The sequence below is a fragment of the Mirounga angustirostris genome, unplaced genomic scaffold (assembly GCF_029215605.1).
Source record: "Mirounga angustirostris isolate CCGP_5_RB_7025 unplaced genomic scaffold, mMirAng1.0.hap1 SCAF_7, whole genome shotgun sequence".
NCBI classification, from domain to species: Eukaryota; Metazoa; Chordata; class Mammalia; order Carnivora; family Phocidae; genus Mirounga; species Mirounga angustirostris.
Window position 1 is genome coordinate 2,304,213 of NW_026991715.1, and position 21,495 is coordinate 2,325,707.

Consider the following 21,495-nt stretch of genomic DNA (forward strand, 5'->3'; position numbering starts at 1 on the left):
CAATGGTAAGCCTGGCCCTGCCCAGAAGCTATAGAGGAAGAGGCCTCAGGATGGGTGAGAACAGGTGCTGCCTGGTCCCAGATGAGTCCTGTCCTGACTCTGGGACTCAAGTCCTCCATCTGTTGACTCCAAGGAGATGGAAAGCTAGGGCAATCAAGGCAGTTGAGTTTATGGGGAGCTTCTATGGAGAGACCTAGGTTTCCCTGCTCATTTGGAGCTCAGGACCCTGTCCAGGTGTCTCTGGTTGCTCCTGATGGGATTTCCATGGCCTCGTGGTACAGAGCTCAGATGTGCCATCTCTAGGACTCCACTGTCCCTTTCCCCTGGAGAGATGCCTTTAGTCTTTAGGATTTTTTATAAAATAGGCACCAGCCATCCCAGTCCCAGTTTGGTTCACATGAGCCTTTCCTTCCCCCCACCCCTAGCCTTCAGTTTTTGTCTGAGAAGTGGGACCTCAGGTTTGACAAATTCACAGGGCTCCCTGGGCACATGGGCTGAAGAAGGAGCTGGGATTTCTGCATGGGCAGCCTAGACGGGGCCCCTGCTCTTGCTGCAGTCACTGCAAGACCCTCATTTTCTCATATGGGACACACTGAGGTCACACTTGCTCATCCCCCAGCCACTCAGAGCAGGCACTGTCATCTCCGTGTTAAAGATGACAGAACTGAGGTTCCAACGTGAGACAGGCAGATCAGGCAGGGCTTGGATACAGTGCTCTGAAGCCGAGCAGGTTACTATACTGCCATGCCACTCAAATGGCTCAGCACCCGAGCGCTGGCTGATCTGTAACCCTCGCTATTCCGACTGTTTTCTTTGTAGTCACTGAGCAGGAGACTAAAGTCCCCAAGAAAACCGTCATCATGTAAGTGCAGGCGTGTTCCTAAACTTCCTCCTGACTGCAGTGCCCCCTGCATGCCCACTAACCCACGTGGACCTTGTCCGTGTGGCCTGTCCACCTGCTTGTCTTAACTGCTTGCCCACATGGCCTTTGCTCACCATGCAGACTGCCAGGACTTTGCAGATGCCACCGAGGGGACCAACCTTCCCCTGGGGCCTTGGCTACCTTCACACTTCACAGCTCTCTCTTCCAGGGCCTCTATACTCCAGTGCCTCCACAGGGTAGACTTACTCTGCATACTTCACAGCAACTCACTCAGGGCTTGGACCCAGAATCACATCAGTTAATTTGGAGCTGGGACCAAGAGCTGCTTCCCACAGTGGGCTAGAGGGAATATTCTACCCCTCAAACCCTAGGACCTAGGGCATTTTTGTCCCAACAGAGCTTTCTGTCATGTTGGAAATATTCTATCTTTATGATGCCCACTACAAGAACAGCCACTAGCCACAAGTGGCTACTGAGTATTTAAAATGTGTGCAGGATGGTTCATGATTGAAAGCCAGCAGGTAACCCATTTCCCCGGTGCCACGCCCATTGTCCCCTTTTTATTAGGTGCCTTCAAGGCTGGGGTTGTTGCTAATTAAATAACACAAGAGGGGGCGCCTGGGTGGCTCAATTGGTTAAGCGACTGCCTTTGGCTCAGGTCATGACCCTGGAGTCCCGGGATCGAGTCCCGCATCGGGCTCCCTGCTCGGCAGGGAGTCTGCTTCTCCCTCTGACCCTCCTCCCTCTCATGCTCTCTGTATCTCATTCTCTCTGTCTCAAATAAATAAATAAAATCTTTAAAAAAAAATAATAATAACACAAGAGGTCTGGAGCTGAGTAAGCCCACAGAAGGCAGAGTTGGTTTTCACCTGGATGATCCAGTAGGAGGTGTCTGCAGGCGGAGATTGTGTAAAAGTTTGTGGAAGCCAGGAGGCAAGAAAGACTGGTCTAAGACCAGATGACTGGGAAGCTCCTGTTGGTTCCTCATGGGCCTATGACCTCCTAAAGGGGCCTGCAGTTGGCCAAGTTTTGGAGAATCCTATCGCCAGACATTTGGTCAGATCCTGGATTAACCCTTCCTCAATTTCCTCCATCCTCCCCCAAGGCACATTGCTGCCCACATGGGGCAGTACATGGGGCAGTAGTAAGCATCCCTGGAGGCATGCAGCTGTGCCAGAGCTATACACAGATTAACTCTACATTTCGTCTATGAAGAGAGCATTTCTATTATTTACATCTTACAGATGACAAAACGGAGAAACAGAGACAGGGCCAGGCTGCCTCATCAGTAAGACTTCAGAGAGGACTCGCACCTGGGGCAGCCGGACTAGGGGACTCAAGGGGCATCCTGAAGTCCAATCTGTTCCAGGCTTAGGGAGGTAGCAACACACACCCTGTGTTGCTGGAGGAACTCAGCTGGAGGAATTGTGCCAGGTATCTCTCCCAAGGACACACCACAGAGTGGGGACTCAGGGTACATGGGGAGGAAAAAGGGCTTGGAGAGAGACCCCTGCCACCTGGCAGTCCCACCTGCTGTCCTGGGAGCCCCAGTGCAGGATGCCCACATGTCTTCATGGGGGCAGTAATGAGCTCAACACAGGGAGGCATTTAGGAGGCATGACCCCAGTACCCACATGACTGACTGTCCTGCCTTGGCGAACTGAAGAGGCATGAGGCCAGCAGATGGGCCTGGCCCAAGTTCCCATGATGTTTGGGCAAGCTCCGACCCAGGGACAAGCCTAGTGCTCCCGAGCCTGGGCATGAGGCAGGAAGGCAGTCCTGTGATTTTTTATTAGGCCACGCCTCCCAAGCCTCAGTTGCCCCGTCAGTTGAGTGGGGTGTAGTATTTCCTTCTTACCTGTTGAGGTCTGAGGACGCAGGGCCTATAATCGCTGTGCTGTAGCACACATTTCTGGGCCCATCCCTGGAAATATATGCTCCTGGGTGGAGCCCTAAGTTGGATAAAAGCTGAATGAGGGAGAGAGAGAGAGCACGAGCCTGCCTTAGTCATAGCAGGCAGGTGACGACAGCATTGAGCTGTCACCACATGCGTGCCTGAGCCCAAGAGAAAATGCAGGTCCCAGGGCCCAGGAGAGTTGTGAGTTCCCCAGGGTCTGTGTGTTTAGCACATCCCTGCTCCCTGATACTGCCTGATACTCATTGTACCCCCAGCACCCACCAAGGTCAGGGGCACAGGGTGGCAGGGGATCCTGGGGGTGACTGGTGGACTTCTGAGTCATGGCCCTGGGCATGTGTGCAGCCTTCTCAGCCTCGTGGTCCACACTTGCAAAAGGAGGTCAGACCCATCCCCCAGGGCTGCTGCAAAGTCCCTGGCCAGTACCTGATGTTCACTCACATGCAACTGGCCTTGCATTCTGCCTCCTCTTTCCTTCCTGCCCACTCCCATTTAGGCGGAAGGGGCCCAGGAAGAGGAAGTGCTTGTCTGATGTCACACAGCCCATGACGGCCAAGCCACGCTCAGAGCCGGGTGTTCTTGCTGGGCTTCACGCCCCCAGATGAACAGATCAGGAACACAGGCAGCAGATCAGTGCTCTGACAACCCTCCTGGACCTAGCATCAGCTGCCAACCTATCTCCAGCTGAGGACCATTGAGGTTCCTGCCCTCTGAGAGCTCACTGGGGTCATCCCCCATGATACAAAGCACAAAGCACTCATGGGATAGACAAGGAAGGCCACATGGCTATGTCCCTGCATCCCTGTCCATTAGCTCTGCAACGAGCATTGGCGTCTCCAAAAGAAGGTGGCCATAAACGGAGAAGAGACACACGTGGAGACATTGTGAACCAGACTTGGTCTTGGGTTTGGAGGTGCACTGTGATGAGGCGTGGGCCTCCCCTGTTGCCTCAACTCTTGTTTTGAGATCTGTGTGCTAGAGCCTGAGTTGGCCAGATGAGGCTTTGTGCTTTGTTCCATTGGTTCTCTGGCTAGAGGTTTCAGAGGGCGGGCTCAAGCACACATGTAGGAATTTGTTTATGCAGTGTCACCAATTGCTCGCTACACTAACCTGATCACTCACGTGGCCCCCGCATGTGCTGATGGCGCGGGCAGCGGGCAAGGGTACAGGTCTCTGTGCACATTTCCTCTTGGCCCTCTCCCTGCAGAGAAGAGACCATCACCACCGTGGTGAAGAGCCCTCGTGGCCGGCGCCGGTCCCCGAACAAGTCCCCCTCCCGCTCGCCTTCCCGCCGCACTGCCAGCCCGCCCAGGCCAGGCCAGTTGGCCCCTGAGGTGCTGTACTCACTGGGGGCCAGCCAGCCCCACAGGCCTGAGGTGGAGCCAGGCTGGAGACCTACTGTACCCACGCTGTATGTGACGGAGCCTGAGTCCCACACGCCGGGCCTGCCCCAGGGCACAAGGCCCCAGCCCAAGTGGGTAGAGGTTGAGGAGACCATTGAAGTCAGGGTGAAGAAGACGGGCTCCAGGGGTGCATCCCCTGCCGGAGAGGCACCTGACAGCTCTGCAGGGCTTCTCTTCACGCTGCCTGGTGGGACCCCCATAGGAGACCCCAATGCAAACAACTCCAACAACAACCTACTGGCCCAGGAGCCCCAGGCCCAGGGCAGGAGCACTGGAGAGCCTCTCATCTGCATGGACACGGGGCCAGAGGAGACCTGTGAGCCGTTCCCTCCCCAGGGGGCTGAAGAGGAAACCCCCATGGAGGAGGTGGAGGAGGTGGAGGGAGGAGATGCCCTCCTGACGGAGGAGCCCCTGGGCACCAACAGCCTTTGGGGCCGTGACCCCAAGATCCTCACACATGATGGCCGAGTGCTGACGCTGGCTGATCTGGAGGATTACGTGCCCCAGGAAGGGGAGACCTTCGGCTGCCATGGCCCTGTGCCCAGCACTTCTGACGACCCACCCTGCGAGGTCTCTGTGCTCCAGAGAGAGATCAATGAGCCCATGGTGGGGCAACCTGTCCTGCTCAATGTGGGGCGTCCCCTGGGCCCTCGAAACCCACCTAGCTTTTTCAGTCGCCGGGAGGCGTCTCCCTTGGGCCCTCAGGTCCTCGGCCCCGCAGGAGTCTCCTTCTGTATGCAGGAAGCCCAGGCTGGGGGTGCTGCGTCCTGGAAGCCGTCCTTCTGCATCCAGGTCCAGAGGTCTGCAGACAGTGGCCAGAGCAGCTTCAAAACGGAGGTTAACACCCAGACGGTCAGCTTTGGGACGGTGGGCGAGACCGTCACCCTGCACATCTGCCCGGATGGGGACAAGGCCCCGGGCCCCTCCCAGGGCTGAGGCTGTGAGCAGCAGGTGCCTGGCTGCCGGGCCCTGTGGCTTCATGGAGGAAACCAGCGCTCCATGGACACATGTGTGCTCTGACCCTCTCTCTAACTCTCCAAGAACTCAGGGCTGGAGCCTGCTCGCCCCTCTGTCCCCAGGCACTTGCTACCTCATGGGGCCTGGTCCGGCTGAAGGCACTGTGCCCAGACCTGGCGTCTCAGAAAGTACAGAAGGCCGGAGGGACTCACAGACTGCAGCTCTGGGCTCAGGTCTCTAGATGCAGGTCAGGGACTCTGCATCTGTCCTGCCACGTTCATGAGGCCAGGCTGCCAGATGGGCCCTGCCTGCTCCAGGCTGGGGTCCCAGTCTTTCTCTCACTGGGGGGCTCCCCAGCTACATCTTCACTATGAACATTTCTCTTGGCCTCCTGGAGGTCTGTGCAGGGCCTAGCCCTGCAGGAACTCTTGGGCCTCTCTGCAGGGTGAACCAGGGTCTGTGCCTGGGGAAGTGGCCCATCAGTGACCCCCATGATAATAAACTGGTTCTCTGCACTGCTTCTGTTCTGCTCTCTTGCCTCTCTGTCTGGTGGCTCCGGCGTCTTGTCGGGGAGGACCCTGGGTCGGCACCCGGCATTAGCCTGTGGGTTCTGGCCCATTCTTGGGGTCCCTGGATGGAAGCGGGACAGCTCACAGGTTTAGCTTGCTCACATGGGCTGTGTGGCTGGTCACAGGTGCATATACTGGGATCAGGATGGCCCATAGTGGTCGTTCCCAGCCTGCTGTGCAATGGGGGCTGTTGGCGAGTTTGAAACAGAGGGTGTTTGCGTCAGAGGCGTGCTGATGTCTTTGGACTGGGTAAGGACAGGATGGGTTCCCCAGTGTCATAGAGGGCAAACAGACAGCAGACTGCCCAGTTGTCTCTCTGTTCTGGAGGGCCCGAGGATACAGAAGATCGGCAAGAGAGAGGGTCTGGGGCAGGGGAGAGCTCCAGGCAGGGGCACCTGCTGGGAATGGAGTGGTGGGCATCCCTGGGCATGTGTGAGGCTGTGGGGTGGCTCTACCAAGTTACCTCTAGGTAGAAGAGGAAAACGTCCTGGGAGCTGGGGGCAGAGAGCCCACACATGGGGTAGTTGGAGGGTTCCTTTGGGGGCTGTGTGGGAAGCTGGGGTAGGAGCCAGTGAGGGTGCGGTGGCCTGGGTGGGCAGGAAGGAGCCCCTGGTCCCTGACAGCATCAGGCTGTCCCCAGGCCTCCCTAGAGTGTGGGGCTGGGTCCACCCTGGCCTGGGTGTCCCAGTACCTTGGGGTCTGGAGTGGGCCATGGGGTGGGGGGAAGCCAGTCCCAGGGTGAAGGGGTGGGATGACCTGAGACTGAGGACAGACCAGGACAGAGGGTAGGTATCCAGGCCCACCTGTCCCCAGAGGAGCCCGCATGCTCCTGAAGGCCCTGAGTTCACTGCCTTGAGTGGGTGGGTGGGGCAGGCAGGTGGGAAGGGCACTGCTGGGAATGGAGTGGTGGGCGTCCCTGGGCATGTGTGAGGCTGTGGGGTGCCTCTACCAAGTTACCTCTAGGTAGAAGAGGAAAACGTCCTGGGAGCTGGGGGCAGAGAGCCCACACATGGGACTCTGAGGCCTGTGACTAGGTTTCTGGAGCCTTCTTCTGGGGCCCAGGCCACCTTTCACTCCTACACACTGACCTGCCTCTCTCACAGATGCTGCTGTCCATCCCACAGTTGCCCTGGAGCCAGCAGACCAGGAGGTCACAGTGTGCACCAAGGCTCCAGGACCCTCCACGGGGGACCACGCTGGCCCCAGCACTGGCCCTGGGGGGCCACCCAAACTCCAGGACGCTGGCCCCCAACTCCCAGGCATGGAAGATGCAGATGCATCTGGTGAGGCCCAGCGGCCTCAGGCTGACCACCCAGTGCCACCTGCTGTCAGAGTCCCCCCTGTGCTGGCCCCAACCTTGGCCACCCCAGGTATCCATCCTGTGTGGGCGAATGGGCAGAGCCCCTAGGGACCGTGACATTCCAATGGCTCCATGCACTCAGCCTCAGTCTCCCCATCTATGAAACTAGGCAGGGGAGTGGGTGCTGGGAGGTTCTTCCCCAGTACATTTGTCCTGGGAGCCAGAGACTTTGGTGGTCAGTCCTGGGCAGAAAGCCTAGGGAACCTGTACTCCTGGGTAAGTGAGGAGGAGAAGGAGGAGGGAGGAGGAGGGGGGAGAAGAGGGAAGGAGAAGTAGGAGAGGGAAGAGGGAGGAGGGAGAAGAGAGGGAGGAGAGGGAGGGGTAGACCCCCCCGCCGCCCCAGAGAGATGAGACCCCCAGGGATATGCCTTGAGACCCCTCCCCCCAGAAGCTGCTGCACCTGCTGGGGCCCTGCAGAGTGGCTGGCGAGGGGGCCTCAGGGCTGGTGGCCCAGGCTAGGAGCTAGGGCAAGGCTCTGGGCTCTGTAGGGAGGTCGGGAGCCCTGGGTTTCAGGGGTGGGTGTTCCCTGTCCGTTCTTACCCATAGGGCCCTGCACCCCTGGAGTCCCGGCTTTGTCTTGTGCTCCCACCCTCTGGGCCTGGAGGACGACATGGGGGCACATTGTGGGGGACAGTCCCAGCTCCATCCCAATGTCTCACTAGGCCCCTTGTCTCTTACCAGTTGAGCCCCAGAAAGTGCCACAGCCTCTCCCCCAGGAGGGCCAGGAGCAGGACTCAGGGGCCCATGCTGAGGGCCAGGGACGCATCGTGCCCATCCGGTAACCTCCCTGGCGTGCTGGGTGGGGGCAGTTCATGAGAGGGACATCCCAGGGGCAGAGCACGGAGGAGAGGCCGCCCTCAGGGTGAGGGGTGTTGGTGGAGCCCTCTCATTGCCCAGGGCTGGGTCCCCTCTCTGTACATCCCCTCCCAAAACATCTGCTGCCGTCCAGGGAGGGGGAGGCACGCACCCCCATCTTATGGTGAGGCTTGGCCGCCCGCACTCCAGAAGTGTAGGAGACGGGCAGACGGCTCATCCAGCTCCATGACCACAGGATGGAGGGCACAGCCTGGCCGGGGGCAGGCACAGTGGAGCTGTGGGACGTCCACAGCCAAGTGTTCATGGAGACCACCCATAGGACATACGTGTACCAGGCCAGCAACACAGCTGCCGCAAGTAGGTTACACGTGTGCTCCCCATGCCCTGGACTGGGGGTGGGGGGCACTTGTGCAGAGGAAACTGCAAAGCCACCTGGCCTGTCCCGGCCTTGCTGTGGCCGGGGGCCTCACTGCCCATTTCCCTGCATTCCCTAAGAGGGCCATCCCTGGGAGAGGTGAGATCTCTCTCACTGGGGGTGCTGACAGGACTGAATGGGATGTTGGGTGCTCCTTTACCCAGCAGGTGTTAGCACACTCTGCATGCCCTGCCCTTGGACAGCTAACGTCTAAGCAGGACAGACAGAGGTTAGATGGAAGGAAACACTTACTGGCCTTCAGGGGCCCGGGCAGAGTCAGGAGGGGATTGTCCTCATTTGGGGAGGCAGGTGCCCCTGGGGAGTATCTCAGGGCCTGGCTGCCCACTGGGGTGTCAAGACAGGCCCAGGGTCAATGCTGGTCCGCCAGGGGTTCTCTGACTGCAAGCCCCAGCTTGACGAGTCCATGCTGGAGGGGCTGTGGTGGGCAGGGTGGGCGGCACAGCCTGGGCCCCCCCTCACAGACTCGGTCCTGCACCCCAGGGCCCCCGTCCATGCAGGTCACCATCGAAGATGTGCAGGCACAGAAGGGCAGCACAGCCCAGTTCCAGGCGGTCATTGAGGGCAACCCGCAGCCCATGGTGACCTGGTACCGGGTATGGACAGGCGCCTTGTGGGGGGCCGGGCTTGGGGAGTGTGTGGCATTCCCACCCGACAGCAAGCTGCTCACTGGAGGCAGGGACAGCCTGCCTTGCAGGGGTCTCCAGGTTGGGCTGATGGTGGCCCCACCCGCCTGTGCCCCCAGGACGATGCCCAGCTGGTGGATGGCGCCCGGCTCAGCCAGCAGCAGGAGGGGACCACCTACTCCCTGGTGCTGAGCGATGTGACCCAGCACGACGCTGGTGTCTACACATGCCTGGCCCGCAACGCTGGTGGCCAGGTGATGTGTAAAGCGGAGCTCATAGTCCACGGGGGTGAGTCGGGGGATCCCTCCTAGAACCCGAGTGTCTGCTCCTTGAGGGCACGGGGTGGGGTCTGTGGCCTCTCACAGGCTCCAGCACAAGGATGCTACACTTGGGGGAAATGGACATCTTTACCCACACCGAGGGCTTCCCGCTCCTTGACTGCAGGAGACAGCGAGCCGGACTCAGCGAAGCAAAGCTATCGAAGGAAACTGCGCTCTTTCTACGAGGTCAAGGAGGAAATTGGAAGGTATGGTCCAGAAACCCAGCCCCAGGAGCCGCTGCCCCGCCCCTAGTCCCCGCCCCTCAGTCCCGCCTCCCGAGTCCCCGCCCTCAGCCCCTCCTTCCTGAGTCCCTCCCCCAGTCCCCTCCTGTCAGCCCCGCCTCCCTGAGTCCCTAACCCGAGTCCCCGCCCCTCAGCCCCGCCGCCGTGTCCCGACACCGAGTCCCCGCCCCTCAGTCCCGCCCTCAGCCCCTCCTTCCTGAGTCCCTCCCCCAGTTCCCGCCCCTCAGCCCCGCCTCCCTGAGTCCCCACCCCGAGTCCCCGCCCCCTCAGCCCCGCCCCCCTGAGTCCCTCCTCGAGTCCCCGCCCCTCAGCCCCGCCTCCCTGAGTCCCCACCCCGAGTCCCCGCCCCCTCAGCCCCGCCTCCCTGAGTCCCTCCTCGAGTCCTTGCCCCTCAGCCCCGCCTCCCTGAGTCCCCACCCCGAGTCCCCGCCCCGAGTCCCCGCCCCTCAGCTCCTCCTTCCTGAGTCCCTCCCCCAGTTCCCGCCCCTCAGCCCCACCTCCCTGAGTCCCTCCTCGAGTCCCCGCCTCCCAGCCCCGCCTCCCTGAGTCCCCACCCCGAGTCCCCGCCCCCTCAGCCCCGCCTCCCTGAGTCCCTACCCCTAGTCCCCGCCCCGAGTCCCCGCCCCCTCAGCCCCGCCTCCGAGTCCCTACCCCTAGTCCCCGCCCCGAGTCCCCGCCCCCTCAGCCCCGCCTCCCTGAGTCCCTCCTCGAGTCCCCGCCCCTCAGCCCCGCCTCCCTGAGTCCCCACCCCGAGTCCCCGCCCCGAGTCCCCGCCCCTCAGCCCCTCCTTCCTGAGTCCCTCCCCCAGTTCCTGCCCCTCAGCCCCGCCTCCCTGAGTCCCTACCCCGAGACCCCGCCCCTCAGCCCCGCCTCCAAGTCCCTCCCTCAGCCCCGCCTCCCTGAGTCCCTACCCCGAGACCCCGCCCCTCAGCCCCGCCTCCGAGTCCCTGCCTCGAGTCCCCGCCCCTCAGTCCCCTCAGCCCCGCCTCCCCAAGTCCCTACCCCTGAGTCCCTGCCCTGGGAGCCCGGCCTTTCACAAGCACCGCCCCCGACCCCTACTCTAACCCCAACCACGACCCCGGGGAGCCTGTCGCATGCACCCAGCGTGGCTCCCCTCCTCCCAGGGGCGTGTTTGGCTTCGTGAAGAGGGTGCAGCACAAGGGAAACCAGATGTCCTGTGCAGCCAAGTTCATCCCCTTGCGGAGCAGGACGCGCACCCATGCGTACCGCGAGCGGGACATCCTGGCCACGCTGAGCCACCCACTGGTCACCCGGCTGCTGGACCAGTTTGAGACCCGGAAGACCCTGATCCTTGTCCTGGAGCTGTATCCCGCCCTCAGCCGGAGAGAGTGCGGAGAGGGGCGCGCCCTGGGCAGGCAGGGGTCCGAGGGCCACATGGGGCCCGTTGTTCTGGTGTTCCTGGACACAGCACCGTCCTTGTAGCTCCGGTCCCGTGGTTCCGGAATTTGGGCAGGGCTGTGTCCACAGGGTCCAGGACATGCCTTCACTGGGCCCCTGCCCTGCTCCACGTGGCCTCACCAGCAGGGACGTCCGACTTATGTGGCTGCCCCCAGCGCTAAAGCTGAGAGGGTCCTCAGGCTGCCCACCCAAGGTCCAGCGAGGGGCAGACACGCACGACTCGCTCCCCTCCTACTCTGCTGCTGCCACCCACTGATCTCAGCCCCTGTCCTCGGGGTCCCTGTTCCTCCCACCCTCGTCAGCCTGAGCACTACCTTCCCCAGCGTGGCTCCCACCCCCACCCCAAGATAAGACTTGCCGAAGGTGTGTGGGGCTGGGTGGGTTGCAGACTCCAGAGCTTTTCTTGACCTGAGCCCCAGGTGCTCGTCAGAGGACCTGCTGGACCGTCTGTTCAAGAAGAGTGTGGTGACAGAGGCTGAGGTGACCGCACAGTGTCCTGCTCCCTTGCCAACACAGGCCCCCAGTGCTCCCCAACTCAGAGACCGTCTGAGGTTGCCCAGGGCCGCATGGGGCGTGGCAGCTCCTCAGCGGAGTTCTCCAAGCCCTCCCACGGCCTCCCCCTCATAGGCTCTGCCTGGCCAGGGGGCCATGCTCGCCTGGCCCTGAGACACGGTGCTTCCTGCTTTGGCCAGGCTGATCCACTGCCCGGCTGGAGAAATCCTCTGGCCTTGGGGCCCATGGGGTCTGGGAGGCTTTGCACATGGCTGCCCCGTGGGACCATCCCAAGCTCAGATCTGAGGGAAGTGGGGGCCTTGCAGGTGGGAGTGGCACAGGGAAGGAAGTGGAGAAAGAGGTGGACGATGGCTCACGCCTGAGGCCTGGCCTTTCTTGCAGGTCAAGGTGTATGTCCAGCAGCTGGTGGAGGGGCTCCATTACCTGCATGGCCGCAGCACTCTCCACCTGGACATAAAGGTACTCGGCCCCCTCGGGGTCCCCAGGGACTGGGGAGGGACAGGTGGGAGCCTGGGGCCTGCCGGCTGGTGGGGGAGCCACAGGCCACCACTTCGAGATTCCTTGTTAGGACTTGGTTGCCTCTGGGGATGGGGAGCTCTTTCAGGGGGCTGCAGCTGGGATGAATTGGAGGCTGTCCCCAAATGGCACTGAAATCCACCCCCAGCACTGCCCACGGTCCCACTCTGGCCTCACTGTTGCTTGGAACAGCCCATCACAGACCCGGGGGTTCCCTGCTCCCTAGGGCATGGCCTCACCCCTCCCTGACTCTCCCTAACAGCCCCCCAACATCCTGATGGTGCATCCTGTTCGGGAAGACATTAAAATCTGCGACTTTGGCTTTGCCCAAAAAATCACCCCAGGAGAGCCACAGTACAGCAAGTATGGCTCCCCGGAGTTTGTGTCCCCGGAGATCATTGAGCAGACCCCTGTGAGCGAGGCCTCCGACATCTGGTGAGCTCGCAGACCAGCAGCCCCCTGACACACACTCCCTCCCCTCCCCCCAACACCCCTCAACCCCAAGCACACACTTTGACTGTGGTTTTGTTCCTGCAGGGCCATGGGGGTCGTCTCCTACCTCAGGTGAGCAGACCCCTGCCTCTGTCAGCCACCTCATCGGAGGCCAGCCCCAGCCCCCCCCCCCCCCGCTCCCACATCAGGCCCATGCACTACCGGCCAGCTTCCCAGATCAAAGACCCAGGCCCCAAAGGGCAGCTATTATGGGAGCCAGCCGTCAGCCAACTGAGAGTGCTTTCTGCTGAGTTCTTTCCTTACATACGCTGTTCCGCTGTTTCGGAGGGGCTCTGCCCGGTCCCCAGGCAAAGCAGGGAGCTGTGTCTCTAAAGGGTCTGGGTGGTTTGCGGAAAGGCCCCTCGTAACAGTCCCTGCTGCCCTGAGGATGCTGCTGGTGTAGACGGCACCTGGATCCCGGGCTGAGGCGGGGTCCACACGCCAGGCCGACCCTCGATCCCCGTCCCGGGCCGAGGCGGGGTCCACACGCCAGGCCGACCCTCGATCCCCGTCCCGGGCCGAGGCGGGGTCCACACGCCAGGCCGACCCTCGATCCCCGTCCCGGGCCGAGGCGGGGTCCACACGCCAGGCCGACCCTCGATCCCCGTCCCGGGCCGAGGCGGGGTCCACACGCCAGGCCGACCCTCGATCCCCGTCCCGGGCCGAGGCTGGATCTCGGGGCTAATCTCAGACCATTGCGAGGACTCTCAGGGCTGCGTGGGAGTGGCACTGTGGCGGTCTCCAGGCAGGACTGGGTGCTCCCTTGTCCTAGCCACCTGCCCCCTATGGATCCAGAAAACCAGGTCACATCTGAAGGCAAGTCGTGTCTCTGCTTTTAGCCTGACCTGCTCGTCACCATTTGCTGGTGAGAGTGACCGAGCCACGCTCCTGAATGTACTGGAGGGGCGGGTGTCCTGGAGCAGCCCTGCGGCTGCCCACCTCAGCGAGGATGCCCAGGACTTCATCACGGCTGCCCTGCGGAGGGCCCCAGAGTGAGTGCACACCCCTTCCCCCTGCCCAGGGTTCTCTTAGGCCTGGGCCTGGGCAGCTGACCCCCTGGCCTGAGCCCTGGCCTTTCTCTCCTCCTAGGGCCCGGCCCAGTGCAGCCAAGTGCCTCGCCCACCCCTGGTTCCAGGTGAGTCCGAGGTGAGCCCGAGCAAGTCTGCACAGGGAGAGAAACAGAGGCCAGGACAGGCAGAGGCCTGCGTGGGCCACCGGGTGCACCAGGGTCTCCCCTCACCACCCCTCTCACTTGGGCCCCCTCAGAAGTCCGTGCCCGCAGAGGAGGCCCACTTCATCAACACCAAGCAACTCAAGTTCCTGCTGGCTCGCAGCCGTTGGCAGGTGAGCTGGGCAGCGAGTGGGAGTGGTGGGGCGGGGAGGGGAGAGTTGAGGTGGTGGGAGTTGGGGAGAAGAGGAGGCGGGGACTGGAGGCCCGCAAAAGAAGCCAGGTCCCGAGGGCTGGCTGTGCGCCCCGCCCGCCGGGCCTGGGAGAACTGGAAGCCTCGCTCGGCGCTGGCCCTTCGTTGGGGTCCCCGCTCTCTGAGCCACCGGGGCAGGTCCGGGCGGAGGTGCGTGCAACTCCAGCGAGGGCAGGGACAGAACGACAGAGCCCTAGGGCTTGAGGAGTGGAGCTTGTGACGCTCCCAGCTCCTGGGTGCCCCGACTGGGCCCGTAGGAGCCGGGGCGGCGCGCGCCCACGGCTGACGCGCCCCTGTCCTCCGCACCCCCCAGCGCTCCCTGATGAGCTACAAGTCCATCCTGGTGATGCGCTCCATCCCCGAGCTGCTCCAGGGCCCTCCCGACAGCCCATCCCTCGGGGTGGCCCGGTACCTGCGGGGCGACGCCAGCAGCTCGTCGTCCTCGTCCTCCGACAACGAGCGGGCGCCTGTCGCCCGAGCCAGATCGCTGCCGCCCTCCCCGGTGGCCCACTCCCCGCTGCTGCGCCCTCGGGGCTTCCTGCGGCCGTCCGCCAGCCTGCCCGAGGAGGCCGCGCCTCCGCCCACGCCGGCGCCCCGCGCGGAGGCGCCCGCCGCCCGGGGCTGCGTTGCGCGGCAGAGCGACCTCCGCTGTCTCTTGTGCCAGCAGGCGGGCGAGGGCCCGGAGCGCGGAGGCCCCGCCGCGGGCGGCCGGCGGCACCTGCTCACGGGCGGCTACTTCGCCCGCGCCCTGCCCGGCCTGCGAGAGCCGCTGCTGGAGCAGGGCGCGCGGGAGGAGGCGGCCGCCCTGCGGCTGCCGGGCTGCAGCGCCCGCGGGGCCCCCGGCCGCGGCCGCTCCCTGGAGCTCGGCCGGCCGCCCCCCGCCAGCGCGGCGCCTGAGGCCGGTGGCGGAGCGCAGCGCCGTGGCCCGGGCCGCTCGGACCTCCAGGCGGACTCCGGGGAGAGCTGGCCGGGAGGGCTCTCCCGTGCCAGGGACACGGAGCGTCCGGAGGGGTCCCGGCAGGAGCCGGGACTATTTCCGTGCACCGGTGGCGACCCGGGGTTCACTCGGCAAGAGGGGTCATCTCAGGACAGCCGCGGGGGGCAGGCCGCGCCTTCCTTTCATCCCCAGAGGAGTCCTGCTCCCCAGGAAGGCTGTGGCCGCCCTCAGGCTGTTACACCACAACCTTCTGGCTCCTTCCCTGCAAAGCAGTGCACGGGGTCCCTCCTGGCACCCTTGAGCTCCTCCCTCTCTCCGGCCAAAGGAAGCCCCCAGCCGGCCTCTAAGAAGGGACCAAAGGACACCCCTCTCCCTGGGAGGCCGAGTCCCCCCAGCTCCCCAGGGCTGGCCTCCGCAGTGGGCGCACAGCCTGGCCCCTCCCAGGCTGCGGAGCCGGAAGACGCCTCAGAGTCTGAGCCCAGCCCGCAGCGCCCTCAGGAGCAGACCACCGCGCGCAAGTTCTCACTGGGGGCGAGCTGTGGGGGCTACGCGGGAGTGGCAGGCTACGGCACCTTTGCCTTTGGCGGGGACGCGGGAGGCATGCTGGGGCAGGGTCCCCTGTGGGCCAGGATGACCTGGGCCACCTCTCAGTCCTCCGAGGAGCATGATGATGCTGGGGCACAGAGCCCACCCCCCCAGGCCAGCGCAGAACCCCTTCCCGAGGGCAGCGGGGCACCCCCAAGGGCCTCCCCAGAGCTGAGCTCGTGGGAGGACTTTGGTGGGGGCTCCCAGGTGTCCCTAGTGCAGATCCGAGACCTGTCTGGGGACGCAGAAGCAGCCGACACCGTGTCCCTGGATATCTCAGAGGTGGAGCCTGCCTACCTCAACCTGTCTGACCTGTATGACATCAAGTATCTCCCGTTCGAGTTCATGATCTTCAGGAAGGTCCCCAGGTCTGTGCCACCAGAACCACCGTCGTCCCCCGAGTCTGAAACCGAGGGGCCCTGGCCGGGCGCGCCGGGCCTGCCAGCCAGCTTGCAGATCACCGAGGAGCCGGAGGACATGGACACTCTGCTCAGGGAGGCCCCCCGCAGCAGGAAGCGCAAGTGGTCGCCCCCCTCCGGCGGCCTCTTCCACTTCCCAGGAAGGCACGCCATACTGGACGAGCCCGCGGAGCTGGGACTGCGCCGGAGGGTGAGGGCCTCTGTGGCCCACATCTCCCGCCTCCTCAGGGGCAGGCCTGGAGGTGACTCCCCCGCCCCACCCCTTTCCCTTCCACCCCGCAGGTGCACCTTGGGGCACCTCAGCTCCCACGCGGGGAAGGGCTGGGGTGACCCAGAAGCTGCTCTCTCCAGGGTCCCCCTCCCCGTGCCACACACACCCAGCCCTGTTCCTGAGGTCACCCATGTGGCCTCAGCCTCTCCCCACATGCATCTGAGGCCCAGCATGGGGACCTAAGGAGGCTTGTAGACACTCATACAGAGAACATCCAACCAGGCCAGCCCTGCTGGCCCGTCCCTGACCGTCGGGGCCTTGGCCAGGCCTCCCCAGGCACCACGGGCTCCCGAGTCTTACCTGCCCCTGGTGCCCTTGCCCAAGGTAGACTGATCCTGACAGAGGTGGGGAGGGGGTGGTCTCTGCAGCAGAGTAGCTCCTTTGCGACAAAAGCCCGTGGGATCGGGGCTCTTTTGCCATGTGGGGATCCCGCCGCAGGTGGCTCCGAGTTCCTCCTCCCATGCTCCCAGGGGAGCTGGGCCCCTCGCATGCACTTCCCAGAGGCCTGTTCCTCCCTGCAGGTCTGGAGAAAGAGAGCCCCCCCAGGAAGAAGGCAGGCCTGGCTTCCTTCCGGTTGGGCCTGAAGAGCAGGGACCGAGGTGGGTGCGCTGCCCAGGGGCCGAGGGGACCCAACTGTGGGGGAAGGGAGACCCTCCCTGGTGCCCAGACCGGCAGAGGGGGCAAGCTTACATCCACAGGGGTTGGAGCCCAGATTGGTGGGGGGGCAGTCCTGGAGACCTTCCTCAGGAGGTGCTAGGGCCGAAGATGAGCTGAGTGGGCACGGGCTTCCCCAGCATCCTCCTCTCGGGGGTCCAGGCTGTGTTCTTGGGTTGGGGGTCACCTTTGAAAGCTTGCCGCCCCCCCTTCCCATGCCCTAGCGCCATCATTTCTAAGGGAGCTCTCGGATGAAACGGTGGTCCTGGGCCAGTCCGTGACTCTTGCCTGCCAAGTGTCGGCCCAGCCAGCTGCACAGGCCACCTGGACCAAAGGTCAGGAGGAGTCCTGGGGCTGGGGGGCGGGAAGGCAGGGGGTGCCCCTTGCGGGCATTGCTGTCATTGTATGGAGGGAACCGGGCCCCAAGAGGGTGGGCATCTCAAGGCTGGGTGCCTATGGGAGCCGTTCCCCAGGCCTGCTCTGTCCTGCTGCAGACGGAGCTCCCCTGGAGGGCACCAGCCGCCTCCTCATCTCCTCCACGCTCAAGAACTTCCAGCTTCTGACCATCCTGGTGGTGACTGCTGAGGACCTGGGGGTTTACACGTGCAGCGTGAGCAACCCTCTGGGCACAGTGGCCACCACGGCTGTCCTCCGGAAGGCAGGTGAGTGGACTGCGCCAGGCCCCCCTGGGTGGGATGGGGCGGGGACTGACTCTCATGGGGCCTGGAGACCACCTGTCACTTGGTGAGTTGGTTTGTGCTGGTGCCCTTCACTGAGGGATGGGATGCTTACCACCCGGTCACCCACGGCGGGGCCGCAGAAGGCCTGAGTCGGCTCTGCAGACTGCCCCCCCCCCCCAGAGGGGAAGCAGAGGATGCCAAACAGGGGCTGTGGGACTAGCTTGATTCCCACCAGTGGCCACCACCAAGTGTCCAGGCTGCCGGAGGAAGCTGAATAGCCAGGACAGGCCCCTCTGATGGGAGCCCGCGGCTGGCACAGGGCGGTCAGGGAGGGCCACTCCGCGGCGGGTTGCTGACGTACACTGGTGGGAGGGGGGCCTGGCAGAGCAGACCCCCCCGAGGCCCCCACCAGAAGAGGCACCGGGCCCCTCTACCAGTCGGCGCTGGAAGGGGACCCTGACTGAACGGGTCCAGGGGATGGTGGGCTCAGGGGCCTGGCAGCAGGTGCAGGAGGGTGAGGCCGGGCTGGCTGGGGCTCTGTGCTGCCTTGGAAGCCGCGGGGAGCCCCCCTCAGGCTGCTGACCATGGGCCCCGCAGAGCGCCCCTGCTCTTCCCCACGCCCCGACCTCGGGGAGGTGTATGCTGATGGGGTGCTGCTGGTCTGGAAGCCCGTGGAGTCCTGTGGCCCTGTGACATACATCGTACAAAGCAGCCTGGAAGGTAGGAGCCCTCCCGATGGCCTCCCCTCTTGGGCAGCCCTGGCGTCCGCACAGGAGGACCGCAGGGCAGTGCCCCTGGGTGGCTTCGGGAAGAAGCCAGCCACCTCGGGGTCTCTCCGCCCCTGACCTGGGCTGTCCCTCACCCGCTTGCATGTGGCCCAGGTGGCAGCTGGAACACGCTGGCTTCGGACATCTTTGACTGCTGCTATCTCACCAGCAAGCTTTCCAGGGGCGGGGTGTACACGTTCCGGACGGCCTGCGTGAGCAAGGCGGGCATGGGTCCCTACAGCAGCCCCTCAGAGGAGGTCCTCCTGGGAGGGCCCAGCCACCTGGGTGAGCCGCTCTGGGAGGCCTGGGGGGGGGGGGCGGGGAGCCCTGCCACTCCACTCAGCCACGCGCACTCACTGGGATGGTTTGTTCTAACTGGTAGGCCCCTGCCCCCAAATGGCCCAGGGGAGGAGACATCAAAGTGGGGGGGTTCACAGAAGGGCCTCCTGCTAGGGGGCCTGGGAAGGGGTGTGGGAGACGAAGTCCGGGGGCACTGGGGCTGTAGGGGTGCCTCCCAGTCACTGGCTCCTTCCCCACAGCCTCCGAGGAAGAGAGCCGCACCCCGCGGCCACCCCAGCCCCTCCCCAGCGCGCAGACCTTCGCCTTCCAGGCGCAGATTCGAAGGTGCCACACACAGCCCACCGCCTCACTGGCTTTGCCTGCTCCACCCCCCGCCCCCCGCCCCCCCTCACTTCTCACATCCACACAAGTTTGGTGCAGAGCATCCGCGCCCCCTCCCCCGAGGCTCGGGTCACCTCCCGCCGAGCTTGCTTTTTCTGACACTGGGAAGGAGGGCGCGGGGGGCCTCACAAGGCTGGCCGGTGCCGCTTCTCCCAGGGGCCGCTTCAGCGTGGTGCGGCAGTGCCGGGAGAAGGCCAGCGGACGCGCGTTGGCCGCGAAGATCGTCCCCTATCGCCCCGAGGACAAGGCTGCCGTGCTGCGCGAATACGAAGCCCTCAAGAGCCTGCGCCACCCACACCTGGCCCAGCTGCAGGCCGCCTACCTCAGCCCCCGGCACCTGGTCCTCATCTTGGAGCTGTGCTCGGGACCCGAGCTGCTCCCCTGCCTGGCGGAGAGGTGAGGCCCGGCCTGGATGCGGGGCCGCGGGCGGGACGGTACACACGCCGGGGCGAGGGGCGGCGCAAGGTGCGGACCGGCTCACACCTCCCCGCCCACCTCCCGGGCCCGCCTCCGCCGGTCAGCCCAGGCCGGGGAGCTAAGCAGAGCCGGGAGGCGCCTCCCCCAGGCCCACAGAGAGGGCTGATGTCCCCGCTGATGCCCCCTCTGCCGTGGACGGAGCCGAGCCCCCCTTCCCGTGCGCCCCCAGGGCCTCCTACTCGGAGTCGGAGGTGAAGGACTACCTGTGGCAGATGCTGAGCGCCGCCCAGTACCTGCACGCCCAGCGCATTCTGCATCTGGACCTCAGGTCCGAGAACATGATCGTCACCGAGTACAACTTACTCAAGGTCGTCGACCTGGGCAACGCCCAGAGCCTCGCCCAGGAGAGGGTCCTGCCCTCCGAGAGGTTCAAGGACTACGTGGAGACCATGGGTGCGCAGGGAGCGGATGCCAATCTGACCTGGGGCGGGGGGCGGGGGGGGAGAAGGGTGGGCCAGCAGGAAGCCCCGCCCCCCGTCCTGCCTCCCTCCCCATTGCTCTGCACCCACCCAGTCTCTCGCCTGGGCGCTCCCCTGTGTCCTCCCCCAGCTCCCGAGCTCCTGGAGGGCCAGGGTGCCGTCCCGCAGACCGACATCTGGGCCATAGGCGTGACAGCCTTCATCATGTGAGTCCCCCAAGCGCCGGGGCGGGAGGCTGGGGATCCATCCAGGGTGCCCCCGGAGGCCCCGTGTGTCCTCCATCCGAGGGTGACCTCAGATCCCTGTGCCTCCCATCCATCGAGGGGGAGCCCAGAGCCCCCGGTGCCCGCGCACCTCCACCCGAGGGTGACCTGAGTCCCCTGACCCCCACGCGCGCAGGCTGAGCGCGGAGTACCCCGTGAGCAGTGAAGGGACACGCGAGCTGCAGAGAAGCCTGCGCAAGGGGCTAGTCCGTCTGAGTCGCTGCTACGCGGGGCTGTCCGGCGGCGCCGTGGCTTTTCTCCGGAGCACTTTGTGCGCTCACCCGTGGTAAGGCGGTCCCGCCGCATCCATCACCGGGCCGGCCGGGTCCAACCCCCTCCACCAACCCCGCCTGGCCCGCTTCCCTCCCGCCTCCCTCCCCCACCCGGCCCCAGCGAGAGCTCAGCTGACAGCTTTGCCCTCTCTCCAGGGGCCGGCCGTGCGCGTCCAGCTGCTTGCAGTGCCCGTGGCTAACGGAGGAGGGCCCTGCTGCCTCCCAGCCGGCGGCCGTGACCTTCCCCACAGCGCGACTGCGCGCCTTCGTGCGCGAGCGAGAGAAGAGGAGGGCGCTGCTGTACAAGAAACACAACTTGGCCCAGGTGCGCTGAGCACTTGGCCTGGCAGAGAGGATGTGTGTGTGTGGGGGGGGGGGGGTCGCCCTGCTGGGCTTCACCCCCTACTCTCCCCTTAGGACTTGCTGTGTATGCACAGACACGCCAATAAAAAGCAGAAACGGACGAGGTGTCATCTGTTTCTTTGTTTTGTTTGGGGAAGGAGATGAGGGTCCTGACACCTCACCTGGGGTTTGGGGGTGGGGGACCAGGCAGCAGAACTGCCCTTCCCTGTGGAATGGCTGCTAGTGAGGCCTCCCGGTTCGCGGAGTGGAGGAGCCAGAGCGGCCAGGGCAGCCTCACCTGGGGTGACCAGCTCATCCAGCTTACGGTCCTGCACAAACTGGGACAGTTAGGTGGTCCCCAGCCTCACCCCCACCAGCTGGCCTCCAAGGCACCGCTCCTGGGGCTCCTGGATGCTCAGAGGTGCATAGGTTGAAAACCATCAGCCTGGGTCCCATGGTCACCTCCCTGGCCTGGTGTGGCCTCCAGGACTGGCCATAGCAGCCCCTTCTCAGTCGGAGGCAGAAAGGAGCCTGGCGAGTGACCAGCCAGGCCACCGGGAGGAGGCAGGGGTGGACTCCTGTATGCAAAGGCCGTAGGAGAATGCAGAAGGATCCTGAACCCCTCTGAACCCCACCTACATCCAGCAACCCCCCCCCCCCCCCCGCCTGCCAGGACTCCCTCCTGGGACACGTCCACTGTGCCCAGGGACTATCTCTGAGCCCTCTGCTGAGAGTCCCTGCACAGTCCTGTAGCTCTGATGATGCTTGTTCACACACACACACTCTGGTCTTAGCCCTCAAGGTTTGCATCTGAGCCCACTCCTTCCTCTCCATCCCATGCTC

At 64.2% G+C, this 21,495-nt stretch overlaps 1 protein-coding gene across 12 annotated transcripts in view; it reads left to right on the forward strand.

The window, feature by feature from the left end:
* The window catches only part of OBSCN (obscurin, cytoskeletal calmodulin and titin-interacting RhoGEF), a 131,099-nt gene extending 110,326 nt beyond the window's left edge, over positions 1 to 20,773 (forward strand). For 6 of the 12 annotated variants that reach the window (XM_064595676.1, XM_064595677.1, XM_064595681.1 and 3 more), the window contains 26 exons: positions 6,831 to 7,097; positions 7,769 to 7,865; positions 8,139 to 8,260; positions 8,820 to 8,932; positions 9,082 to 9,250; positions 9,407 to 9,488; positions 10,649 to 10,849; positions 11,363 to 11,423; positions 11,838 to 11,915; positions 12,235 to 12,407; positions 12,510 to 12,536; positions 13,304 to 13,456; positions 13,554 to 13,599; positions 13,731 to 13,808; positions 14,199 to 16,068; positions 16,619 to 16,696; positions 16,976 to 17,086; positions 17,246 to 17,413; positions 18,029 to 18,151; positions 18,313 to 18,483; positions 18,738 to 18,822; positions 19,036 to 19,275; positions 19,526 to 19,749; positions 19,906 to 19,981; positions 20,175 to 20,324; positions 20,467 to 20,773. In XM_064595676.1, the coding sequence (XP_064451746.1) occupies positions 6,831 to 7,097; positions 7,769 to 7,865; positions 8,139 to 8,260; positions 8,820 to 8,932; positions 9,082 to 9,250; positions 9,407 to 9,488; positions 10,649 to 10,849; positions 11,363 to 11,423; positions 11,838 to 11,915; positions 12,235 to 12,407; positions 12,510 to 12,536; positions 13,304 to 13,456; positions 13,554 to 13,599; positions 13,731 to 13,808; positions 14,199 to 16,068; positions 16,619 to 16,696; positions 16,976 to 17,086; positions 17,246 to 17,413; positions 18,029 to 18,151; positions 18,313 to 18,483; positions 18,738 to 18,822; positions 19,036 to 19,275; positions 19,526 to 19,749; positions 19,906 to 19,981; positions 20,175 to 20,324; positions 20,467 to 20,644 (5,141 nt within the window). In that variant the 3' untranslated portion in view covers positions 20,645 to 20,773. Of the gene's footprint in view, positions 1 to 819; positions 863 to 4,005; positions 5,677 to 6,830; positions 7,098 to 7,768; positions 7,866 to 8,138; positions 8,261 to 8,819; positions 8,933 to 9,081; positions 9,251 to 9,406; positions 9,489 to 10,648; positions 10,850 to 11,362; positions 11,424 to 11,837; positions 11,916 to 12,234; positions 12,408 to 12,509; positions 12,537 to 13,303; positions 13,457 to 13,553; positions 13,611 to 13,730; positions 13,809 to 14,198; positions 16,069 to 16,618; positions 16,697 to 16,975; positions 17,087 to 17,245; positions 17,414 to 18,028; positions 18,152 to 18,312; positions 18,484 to 18,737; positions 18,823 to 19,035; positions 19,276 to 19,525; positions 19,750 to 19,905; positions 19,982 to 20,174; positions 20,325 to 20,466 lie in introns of those variants that run through there. The other 6 variants (XM_064595684.1, XM_064595686.1, XM_064595687.1 and 3 more) reach the window with 4 other exon arrangements.
* The last annotated feature ends 722 nt before the right edge of the window (positions 20,774 to 21,495 follow it).